The 12,031-nt window shown below is 41.7% G+C and overlaps 2 protein-coding genes across 5 annotated transcripts in view; one reads left to right on the forward strand and one right to left on the reverse strand.

Moving 5' to 3' along the window:
* Window positions 1-12,031, forward strand: part of LOC136427689 (multifunctional protein CAD-like) — a 50,405-nt gene that overhangs the window by 18,598 nt on the left and 19,776 nt on the right. The gene's annotated exons all lie outside the window — the stretch shown is intronic.
* LOC136427690 (techylectin-5B-like) lies at window positions 652-10,550 on the reverse strand. Its single transcript, XM_066416745.1, has 4 exons — window positions 9,611-10,550; window positions 6,237-6,648; window positions 5,361-5,451; window positions 652-2,171 (listed from the first exon to the last, which is right to left on the reverse strand). The coding sequence occupies exons 1-4, from the start codon at window positions 10,434-10,436 to the stop codon at window positions 2,004-2,006; spliced, it is 1,497 nt and encodes a 498-aa protein (XP_066272842.1). The 5' UTR covers window positions 10,437-10,550; the 3' UTR covers window positions 652-2,003.

Consider the following 12,031-nt stretch of genomic DNA (forward strand, 5'->3'; position numbering starts at 1 on the left):
TGCATCTAAAAGAGAAGAGTTAATTATATTTTACAGTTGTGAACATGACTAGCAAACCAGTAATAGATAGCAGGTAACTTCTCAAGTGTTGAAAGATAGCAGTGGGAGGTGTGACTAGATAAACTCTACACCATGGGAGGAAGGTGAAAGTCATGAAAAAGGTCAGAGGATGATGCAATTTCCTGTCTGCCACAAGCAAGGAGGATCCCCTCTACAGTCCTCAGCTTCTTCCATAGGATGCCTTCAGTACACCTAGACATGTGGCGGGGCCAGTTTCCTCCTTGTGACCCCTGTCCCTATCGCAGGCAGCCTAATCAAGTGCAGACCCACCAGGCACATGCTCCTCAGACAGTTGAAGTACTCTCTGCCCTGATTCTGCCAGCGCAGTATCTTCTGGGGTTGGTCTAACATACCTAGCAGTAGAAGGATGGGTGGGGAAAGTCTACCTCGTAATAATGTTAAACGGATTTTAGGAATCGGTAGTAGGTTGGAAAACTGAAAAGAAAGCATGGATATTGTTTGACATGTAAAAAAACTAATAAACATGAATCACACCCATAAGCTTATTGATACTTAGGGGATGTAAAGTCACACATGCACAGCTTACAAGTACCACTGATCACAGAGATATGTTTAGATATGTAGCTTTTTTATTTGTTCATAGAAGCTAACGGCGTTTCAGCTTCACAAGTGGGCATCTTTGTACCTTACGAAATGACAAAGATACGCTGTCGGTAGACTTTGACAATTGAGTATTAAATCTATTGCCTTGACAAAATGCCAATATGTTCGGAACATGTTTCAAAAATTATGTATATGACGATATATCTTGACAACAATACATGTACTAGCACCTCAATGCAATGCATTTTTTAACATATTTCACAGTCGTAAATAAAACACAATGTCAAGTAACCTTAAATTGGTTGAAATAAGTAACTGTACTTAAAATAGACAAACTAGACTACATACAGTGAATCCTTCCCATAAGTAGGGAAGATATTAAGTTACTGGATATACACTAACCATCATAAATCCTACCATGGTATCTACATGTTGTAAGCTGCCTATATTTGGTAACGTAAAACTGTGGACTTCATCGCTATTTTGGTTTTACTGTAGAAAAGTTTATTGGTCCTACCATGGCAGACATACCTTCTGCTGATACATGTAGTCAGTGGTAACAAAGAATCTCTATACTGTGGGCAGATGGGCCCAGTCGAGTTATTGATAGAATGAAGCAAAAATGGAAGGTCAAGAATAACTACCGTATACTCTCAGTCTGCTGTACACAGCCATGCTTTCATGGGATGATTCTCATCGAGGGCTTAAAGTTTTCCCCGTCTTTTTTTCTGTACTATGTGTTACTAGTGCTAATTGACTTGTATAGTACCAAGAAATATTGTAAAACCTTTCCATTTCAAATTTTTACACAACTCCAAAGTTTCAAGTTTGTTCTGCTAATTTCTGCTTTCCTTTCCCCTGCAACTTTCTTTTAAGACATTTGAAATCCGTCCTGCCATCACATGCACATAGATGCACAAACAACCACACCACCAACCACAACAAACAAAACATTGTTTGGACTGTATGAAACTTCTGAAATTTGAGTTTTGTCTGCCAAAAATCATGACACGACAAACAACTTGTTTCATACCAGTCTTGTTCCAACAGCTCATATTTCAAAACAATTGAATGTGACGCCAGACAATATTTACAAAAGGCTCACATGATGTTAAAGAGTAAACAAGACAGACGGAGGAAATGTGATGCTATGCCATATGTCCATAATTATAAATGAGGGACAATGCAAGAAATGCTGCTCTTCACCATTAGATGGTCTGCCCAAGTATGCCTACATCTCCCTTAACTTGTGTCTGGCAGTCCAACGATGTCTTGGCTTACCTTGCCAACCTTAACATCTGCAAGAAACCAATTTGTTCTCACTATAGTAGAATAATTAAGAAATCAAACATGGCATGTTTCTATTATATCCCTTGTCATCAGAATCTGTCGCCGAAGTCCTCTGGCCTGACTTTAAGAGTGACGGACTTGAGGGAGTAGAAGTAGCCCTTCCAACTGAGCCACGTGATGCCGTCATAGACGTAGTAATGCCCGTTCCAACCGCCCTCGTAGTCCCCACCATGGTAGTAGATACCGTTGAGATTCGCCTACAGATGCAATAGAAAAATGTAAATAAGTGGTTTACTATATGTATTTGTTTTATTTATTCTTTGCATGATCAGGCCCAGGGCCCATATTAAAAACAGCAAAGACATTTACATATAACACAGACATTTCATATCAAGTAGTGTAAAAACATGCAGGTGGAAGGACCAGTCAACAACAGTAAGGCCAATGCTGGCTCAATATGTATAGGAGAGTTTGTATTTTTTGATGTTCCGGTGATGAACAATGCAAATAAAAGGCCTATGTTTTGAAGTACTGTGGGGAATTAATTGATTTTCAGGATAGAAACACACATTACACGGTGTACTTAAGTTATAAGTTGTTTCCTCGCAGCATTATCAAAGGACTAAAATGCTATTGTGCTATGCAAAGAATAGGAGTCCAAATCTCCAATGTATAGTCTGGTGAAGAAACTATTTTGTGAATTTAAGTAGACACAACAGAATTGAATAAGTCTAGTACTTTTCCAACCTGTGAGGTCTCGGTCGAACAGAGCACTACAGTATTTATGTTGTAAATATTTCCCCTTCCTTAAGTCTCTCCCTTTGTAATTCAACCTAAACACAGTAGTAAGTATAGAAAGGGAATGTGCCCGGATCACTTCACAGAGACCTCCTCCTTTTGTGGTCTTGTTTATCAGTTAAGTATGGCGGGTCATGCTGGAGTTAGGCTGGTGCGTTGGAAAAGCTGTTGGAAAAGCTGTTCCCTCACACATCTGAGCGGTCCTTCCCAGTAAATTGAATTAATTTGTGGCGGAAGGTCATAGCAGTACTCCTCCTATAGTCTTGTTTATCCCATAGGTAGAGTGGGTCGTGATAGAGTTAGGATGTGCTCGAGAATTCAAAGACCTTGGCTTACATCTGAGTTGGCCTTCCAGTAAATTGAATGATTTGTAAGGGAAGGTCGTAGCAGTACTCTTGTTTATCCCATAGGTAGCGTGGGTCGTGATAGAGTTAGGATGTGCTCGAGAATTCAAAGACCTTGGCTTACATCTGAGTTGGCCTTCCAGTAAATTGAAATTAATTTGTGACGGAAGGTCATAGAAGTACTCCTCCTATAGTCTTGTTTATCCCATAGGTAGGGTGGGCGGTGATAGAGTTGGTTGTGCTTGAGAATTTGAAGACCTTGGCTTACATCTGAGTTGGTCTTCCATTAAATTGAAATCAATTTGTGAGGGAAGGTGAAAGTAGTACTCTTGTTTATCCCATAAGTAGTGGTGGGTCATGATGGAGCTGGGATGTACTGGAGAATTCAAAGACCTTGGCTTACATCTAAGTTGGCCTCCCAGTAAATTGAAATTAATTTGTGAGGGAAGGTCATAGCAGCCAGACGGTTTGGCAGTAGGCACGTGCTATTTACACAACTTGTGAGGCGCAACATGCCGTACCACGATATCACATGGTGGCAAACCTGTTCCCGTCGTCCAAGGGTCAAGTGTATCGGTTAAAGTATGTTGTATTGCTGGCAGACTATTTAAGTGGTCCATCAAGAATGCGACTTGGAACGATTCATCAACTTAATTGGTAGAGCCTTTGCTGGACAAAGCCATCAATTTGTTGCTTCATGATGGAGAAACCACATGCAGTACTGTAAAACAGGGAAATGTATGCTCTGGTTTTATGTTCACGTTTTTCACGGGAACCTCTTTACCGCAAATTTAAAACCACGGTGAACATTTCCCGTTTCACAGTAAAACATGCATCTCAGTTTTTACCGCAAACTTAAAACCAGCACGAACACACCAATTTGTTTCTATCGCAAAGTTAAATCGCTGTGAACATTTCCCCCCGTACGGTAATTTGCAAAGGCTTTTTTAAAAAGTCCTAAAATGGCCCTAGAATCAACACTATTGTTTCTAGGTCCTGTCACTCAAAAATTATATTTCTTATGTTCAAGATTTATCAAAGATTTTGTTTTATTTTAGAAAAAGCATATAAGTGATTGAATTAAAGGAATTAAAGTAAAGTAGAAGTTGGGCTCAAATATCACTCATATGTGTGAAATTCACCAAACAATACCCTTTTCAATATTATACACAGGTTTTGCATTAAGAACTGGAGAAAGCTCAAGGTTAATTTTTATAATTCTGGCATTAATATGAACAAGTGTATGTGAAATAACTATAACTAAATCACACAAATTCTTTCAAAGGAGGTCACTGTTTCTGTTTTAACTGGTTTATTACCATACTGCACATTTATTGTTACAACATGCAATTTGACGGACATTTGTATTGACACTTGGAGGGTTAAAGCAGAGCCAGTATGGGGGGTGGGAGGATAGGAGTGGAAACTTGGCTCCATCATTGCCAAGGTCGGCACCACCACAAGTTAGTAACTTGAGACAAATGGGTCCCTCCAGTACGATTTACCTTGTTGACTTTTGGGCGTATGCCTAAAATTTCAAACTACATCAATTTCAGTGGTATGGGAAGAATGGAAATGCAGAGTTTTCCATGTGTTTTCTGTTTGACATCTTATTGTCTGGAACAAGTCTTCATCAGGTCATGCGAGGTCATTTCATGAAGGTTTCCCCTTTAGAACTTTGCTTATTGCAAGGAACATTGTTTGAAATCGTTTCAGATGTTCAGTCACAGACGAGTGGGGGTATGATTGGGTTTGACTACTGGAATGGAATGTTTCTTAGATGTAAACATTGATTCCCCCTAATCCTCCACCCTCTACTACTGTAAATGCAGAAATGTTAGCGGTGGTTTTATGTTCGCGGTTTTCGCGGCAACCGTTTCACAGCGAACATAAAACCACCGCAAACATTTTTGTCCAATATTGTAGCAGTATGTGACTATAGCACTGCCGCGAACCAAAAACCACCGCGAACACTCTAATTTCCACTTTGCGCGAAATAAAAACCACGCGAACTTAAATGTATTTACAATAATAGTTCGATTTGACTTGGTCATCTGGAATGAATGTTTAACTAAAAGAGATTTACAATGTAGATGCAAGACTTAAAGGATTCAGTTCAATCATCACAACATTAGTGTCAGTGTCACACACTCTTTTATATAAGAATCTGACATTGCCTGTGAATCTGTTTTAACAGAACAGCCACATGAAGCACCTGACGTAAATACTTCATGTGTGTTAGAGAAGATTGTGACAAGAAGCTATGAAGCTTTGTATACATGCTATTTCTGCACGTTTACTTACATGAGTGCAGTCCCAGTACCACCAGCCTGCTTTCCTTAGCTCTGCACAGTGGTACATGCTGGCATCATAGTCCGAGTCATAGGTGCTGAATCTGTATTAAAAAAAAAACATATATATGTCTTCATATTGGGCAATTTTTTAAAGAAGCATTTTTATATAAATCTTTTGCTTTGATATGACTTGTTGAAAGGAACACATGAGTACTAGTGTGTACATACGAAATATCCAGTAAACCTCATGTATGGGATCACAAGTTTGAGTAAGAGGGGTCATACATATGTCCTTGATAACAGCATACAGTTTTGGTAGAGTGTCGGAGTTTCTGGTGTTATGAACTTATGTTCTAGCTGTGTGCCAAATATTTCTGCCATGCATCTTCCACACAGTTGTCCAGCCCTGATGTTGAATCTAAAACAAGCTCCCCCCATGGGAAAACTAGTTAAAGAGATTGACGACAGCTTAAGCTACTTTGTGCCAGCATCCTATATGTGTATGTAGGTCAGTACTGTTTAGTGCAATCATTAGACAAGTTGTTACCAAGAGCATTGAGCTCTCTTAGCGCCTATGTGTTGGTCCAGATCTTTGTTAACATTGTGGGTACTTGGTAAGTTTGCTCAGAACACAGAGACTTGTAACGACTGGTGGGAAATCAGTTACTGTATCAGCAAGGGGGTGCTTCCCTGAGGCTGTAAGCCCATTAGAGCAAACTGGGCTATCAGGAATCAGTTATTCAGTCCATTACAAAAGATAGCAGTGCTGATAATGGGGACCATGCATCCCAAGGTACATGTACACGTGGTAAGGAAGAAATTGACTGAACGAAAGTCTGCACACATGGGCTGAGAAAGACAGGAAAAAATGTTTGTGGCCATTTACCTTGATCCGCTGTTTGGGAAAGAATCCCCTGCGTTTCCATAATAGCTCCCCACACGCACACGGTACATTTTATCCTCATTCTCCACATAGAACTGCGAGTATTCCGCGTATCTTGTGCTGTTGCTCCAGTCTTCCAAAGTCACACGCATGAGGTATTGTCCCTGCTTCGTCACCGCGCTGATTTTGTCGTTGCCCAACCAGTGTTCTCCCTCGAGGTGCCCGAATCCCTCCTTGTACGCTCTCCATCCTCGATAGAAACTTTCCGACCCGTCCCCGCGGCGTTGGAAGAGCGTCCATCCGCCGCCCTCGTCCTCCTGATCACAGTACACATGGAAGGAGTGGTTACTCCCCAGGGGGTGGATCTCATACAGACCCGAGTCACTCAACCCCTGGTGGTACGCATCTGCACAATCTGAAATAAAAGATTTTGAAATCATTTTTATCACCATGTATAGATGTTAAGAGTTATGCTTCTATTGTTGGTATTTTTTAACCAGACTCGCTTGTAGCCTGTAAAGCCCTGGTGGTACGCATCTGCACAATCTGAAATGAAAGTGGAACCATTTAACTCTCAAATCACTCACTCACTCACTCAGCCTATACTGGTTTGTAACCTCTCCTCGACTGTCAAATAAACACAGATAACAACATTTTCAGGTTGCTTCGGTTCATTCCTTTGGCAGATACATTCTAAACAGTGTGAATAGAGGGTGTATGACCCGAGGGGAGGATGGTGGGCATTTTGTTTGATGACATACAAATTTTTGCAGATTGAGTCTTCATGTGCATGTAGGTTAGAAACCCTTAGCTTGGGAGGCTATAAAGGGATGAAGACACGCAAATTAACCGTTTACTGTAGTAGAGTTGATACAAACGAAACTCTAGGGTAGGCTGACAGTGGTATGGTGTTGTATTTGCACTAAGAAGATAGGAAAGTTAAACCCCTCTCTTCTAGTATTCATATACTTGTACTTAGGTTAATCATTTTATATACCATTGTTGTTGTTTGCATGAATAGTTGTAGAAGACCTTGCGAAAGTTGCTGTACGTTTGTCGTGTCAATAAAGATTTCTCTACAAAGATGGATTTGGTTAAACCAGGGTTGCCACGAAATGTGATTTTAAATGTGATTTGCCTTGCTCGCAGCCTCATTTTCAGACAGAACAGCCCCAGAATAAAGAAGACAAATTACCCCGAGGATCTCTCACTGTCAGGGAGGTGAAGACTGTACCATTCCTTCCAAATTCTTGCCCTTTCTGGGCTGTCTTGAATCGGTGTCTGACATCTATGTGCAGGGCACATCTTGGACACAGATGGCTTTGAACCCTTATACCATAGTGCCCAAAAAGGTTTTCATTTCTTTTGAAAGAGTGTAAGTAACAGGTAACGACAGACATCTGACTTGGTTAAAGAGGTGAAGAATTACAGCACAGACTTGGCTACTCTGAGAGAACTCTAACAACATCAGGCTCCATGGTATATATGATAGCCTTGAAGTTTGAACTTGAAGCACTTTTCTTTTGACTTCTGCCCAGTAGCTGACAATAAGACATATACAGAGGTGTATGTTTGCTGTTGGCCCTGCCTGTAGTGTCAACTTTGGTGTTCAACGTGACCACAAGTTTGCTGACATCTACATTAGTTAACCTCCAATGTGCTAGTGTGTAAATGTGGTGAACTGGAATTTTGCCAGATTTTACAAGTCAAGTTTATTGCCCAACAATTGCATCAGGTACAATGTATGGCAAATAACATGGAATAGTAACAACTACGGACTATTTATACTAGTGTACTAATCTAATATCATTACTCGATACATACATTGTATGATAATGGAACGATACGTTTCATATTATGGCACGGCTTCTCTTTTGCATAGCATTACATATGTAACACGAAAACAACATTTCAGAAATGTATCAGGATACTAGGATTTCGAAATCATTTTTATCACCATGTACAGATGCTAAGAGTTATGTTTTTATTGTGGGTATTTCTGAACCAGACTATCTTGTAGCTCGTAAAGCCAAACCTGTGGTGGGTTTACGAGCTTTCTGTTTTAAAGACTGAAGCTCCAACTCTTTACAACATAGGTACATTACAAAGAGGTATTTTCGTAAGCTGTATCGGGTTAACTGCTAGTCACATGGAAGGCTTGGGATTCCTACTTGTTCTGGTGGAAATAGTACCAGATTTCTGAGGTGCTACTTCATATGTCATAGCCTCATACTACTGGCATTCATCAAAAGTAGAATGTGTATGTTGTTCAAAATTAAGATCAAACTATTTGAAAGTTGTTCATAAGGTATTAGAGATTTCAAATTTATAAGATTTATTCACACATAATATGCAAGGTTGACCCAAAAGTGAGATGAGTTGATCTGAATAAGTTGAATATTACAGACAGAATCTTTCCCATTTTTATTTTAACAGGTGCCCATGCATATGGTTGGTTTTGCTATTCAATCCCTTATTTTCATTTCAACCGATCATGGTCTTGTAAACATATCAATATTTTCTGTATCAATACCTTCCCCCTTTCTAACTCATATTAAGTCACCTAGTAACCTACTTTCAGGTCCTTTTACTTCAGACTTTACCCAGCCCACATGCAAAGCATTAGTTCTCCATTGAAAGCATTAGTTCTCCCTCTGCATCAAATCAAACATGCATCCTCTCTGATCAAGTGGGACAGTCAGATAACCTTTCCACCTCTTGAGGTGGAGGGGCTTAGCGGTGTATTTTAAGTTCTCTCTGTGGGATATAGTCTGTAGTAGGGTGTCCAAGCTTGGGTGAAATGACAGCTTTGAAGCCCTCGGATTCTAAAGCCTATGTTTATCCGCTGAATGATCGATGGATAAGTGTCCAAATGATGCGTTTGATATGGCAGATTCCAGCTGGAGATTCCTGGCATTGCCGCAAGCTTTTGCCATGCCTCACTTTGCAGTAGGCAGCAAGTATAAGCCAGGGGCTCCCGGTACTAATCACTTAGTAATTAAACTGACAAATCAAGGTCCAAGCTGACTTTATCAAACTGGAGGTCACTGGGATCAGACAAGGAGTGTTTACTGCCTTTAAAATAGACCTTGACATACATAGTTAGATAAACTATCCTTTACACTTTCCAATTTGAGGCAATAAGACCGCCGGTATGTCAGAGCTGTATGTGTCAATTGCTGTTTGCCTACTGGTCCGAGTCAACTCCGGACGTAGGAAGTAAATCGCATTTTGCTTGAGAAGGAAACATCTTGCAACAATCAGCACCCTGGGATCAGAGTAATAATTTTTTCTTCAGAATGGATTACTTGTTGATTGGTGATTATGAGGGTAAAGTGGTCAATGCCACAACCTCTCAACCTAAAGCAGACACATACCTTTTGGAAGCTTGTGGGAAGGTGGTTGGGTAGGGGCAGTCGGGGGCTCCTCAAACAGTTCTTCCACTTCTTCCTCTACGTCCTCCTTTGGTAATTCTGTAAAGACGTCCTCTTCATCTTGGATTTCCTCCCATTCCTCAAAGGCAGCATGGTAAAGTTCCATCTGTGGCCCGTGGGTGTCCACAGTGTTCTCCCGACCAATGCTGTTGTCACCGATAAATCCAGGTTTTGTGATCGGCTGCTGGAAACTGTTCATGGTGATGACCTCATCCTCTATCTGAGTCACCTGTCCCTCCAAGGTTTGCATACGATGGTCGAGCGTGTAGACCTCCGCCGCGTGCCTGCGGATGCGCTGGTCGATGACGGTGTCGTTCTGTATCAGCTGCTTTATCCGCTTCCTCACATGCCGGCCCTTCCTCTCCTCGTCCTTCTGTACGATTTGTATTTTCCGGATCATCGTCGCCTGTCCCTGGAGTGCCTTCTCCAGTTGACCTACCTTCATCGTAGCTTGTTCGATGTCCGCAGATTCGTCATTCTGGACTTGACCGGGGGATACAACGTTCACACCTGTTGGGTCGAACTCGGCAAGCTGTTGGTACATTTTCGCTATCTCTGTAGAAAGCTGAATGTCTTGGTCGTGAAGTCTTTCCACGAAGGTTTCGAGTTGGTTTAGCTTTGCACTTAGCTCCCGACATGAACATGACTCCTCCTGTGTGTCGGCAGTGGTTTCCAAATCACCTGTCTGCGCTTTAGACAATGTTCCATAGGTGAGGACAAGCATGAGGCCCCATGCCAGGACGCACATACTTCCTTTGTTGCAGGACATGGTTCCAAACCTGACAGTATATTCCAGACGCTGGCTGGGCAGTGCTCTCAACTATGTGTCTGTGGTTCTGGCGAGAGCCGCAGCGTGCAGAGCGGCGTGCCGCATTTTTGACCTTTGCACATGTTGCTCTGTTGCCTCAAATTAGTATTTACATGTGATCCACGGTGTGGCGAGCCTGGGACACCCTGCTTTTATTAAAGCCAGACTTGATGGGGGTTTGCGTGCCCTGGGCCAGAGGTTTGCCATGCCGATGTCTTGGGTGAGATCATCAGTCAGTTTGGACGACTGTTTGTTTTAGTAATGCCACTGTTTGGGCTACCAGTCCTTGCATTGTTGTGGAATACCCCACAACTTGGTGGTTTCACGCTTGTTGATGCTGCCACCTCTGAGACCCCCTCGGGGCAGGGTTGCCTGTCCATCATCCCAGTACATGATCAGACTCTGCTATTTTAAACCCTCCACTCACAGCTTGGTAAATGTGTGCCAAGGGGACATGCCAAGGGGATGCCCTCCCCCTAGAGTCCCTTAAGGGGGATTAAGGAAAGCCCAGCAGGGAGATCAGCAACTGACACCCAGTTTTGATAGGTTTGTTAGGATCGATTTCTGGAGCAGACTGGCCATTCATTCAGACCTGAGCTAAATGAAGATTAATTGTAGTAACTACTGTGCAAAGAATGAGCACAAAACCGAAAACTCTGAGAAGGAGCGCTGTTTGCCGACTGATGTTTTTAAAAAAAATCTATGCTAGAGCCATGTAACATTAGTTATGGGAGGATCTCAGATCCTATCCAATTAGCTATTTTCTTTCTACGCCATTTTCAAGAATCTTTCTTGTGTACTTAGTTAACTAAGCACAATATCATTTACACTGAATAGAAAATTTCATTCATAACATCTCAGGGCTTTAGGCAGACTATAATGAGAAACTGGAATCTTGGAAGAATCCAGTTTGCGAGACATTTTTGGAGCCAGCCTAACAACTGTTCTTCAGTTCCGGTGGGGTCTAAATGGGGTTTCTGAAAAATTCAATGTCTTTTATGAGCAAGGTTCTTCATAGCCTGCATGCCATTTTTATGTAACATTTAGTGGTTTACAAACATAATCCCACATAAGGTACTTAATTCCGCCACCCTGAAAAGATACGTCCGAACAGATCTCCAACCCAATGTCCCCCAGTATAAAGTACTCCTGTATATCTAGACTGTCCATACCTTGGGGGTGCTGCACTAGAGATTACGCAAACCCACTGTTTTCCAAAGTGGCAGATTTAGGTGAACCAGCGGAGTACAGTAATATGCAAAAACTGGTAAATGCTTAAGACTTGCTGCATAGTTTTTATTCATGATTACATTGACAATGTATCTGGAGCATCACATAAAGTCCTTGCCCCATGTGCACTGCATATTAGACCCGGATGAGTTCGGATGAGTTTAGGTGAGGTGTTTAGGCACACCCTTCTAAACAACAGCAGCTTTTCATTGTCCCCTCCTTTTATTGTGAACTCTGTGTGTTAAAAACCCTTGAAGAGCCTTCAGTTGGTTGCAGTTTTACAGACAGCACAACAGGTGCTTGAGGGCTTGCTGTCTGCTAACGAT

Source organism: Branchiostoma lanceolatum, chromosome 2 (genome assembly GCF_035083965.1).
Source record: "Branchiostoma lanceolatum isolate klBraLanc5 chromosome 2, klBraLanc5.hap2, whole genome shotgun sequence".
Lineage (NCBI taxonomy): Eukaryota > Metazoa > Chordata > Leptocardii > Amphioxiformes > Branchiostomatidae > Branchiostoma > Branchiostoma lanceolatum.

Bases quoted from the DNA above. Each gene is read 5' to 3' on its own strand.
- LOC136427690 (XM_066416745.1), bottom strand. From the start codon at position 10,436: ATGTCCTGCAACAAAGGAAGTATGTGCGTCCTGGCATGGGGCCTCATG. The intron at 6,649-9,610 runs GTATGTGTCTGC...CTTTTATTTCAG, and splicing joins TTCCCACAAGCTTCCAAAAG to ATTGTGCAGATGCGTACCAC. The intron at 2,172-5,360 runs GTAAGTAAACGT...TTGCATCTGTAG, and splicing joins GGTACTGGGACTGCACTCAT to GCGAATCTCAACGGTATCTA.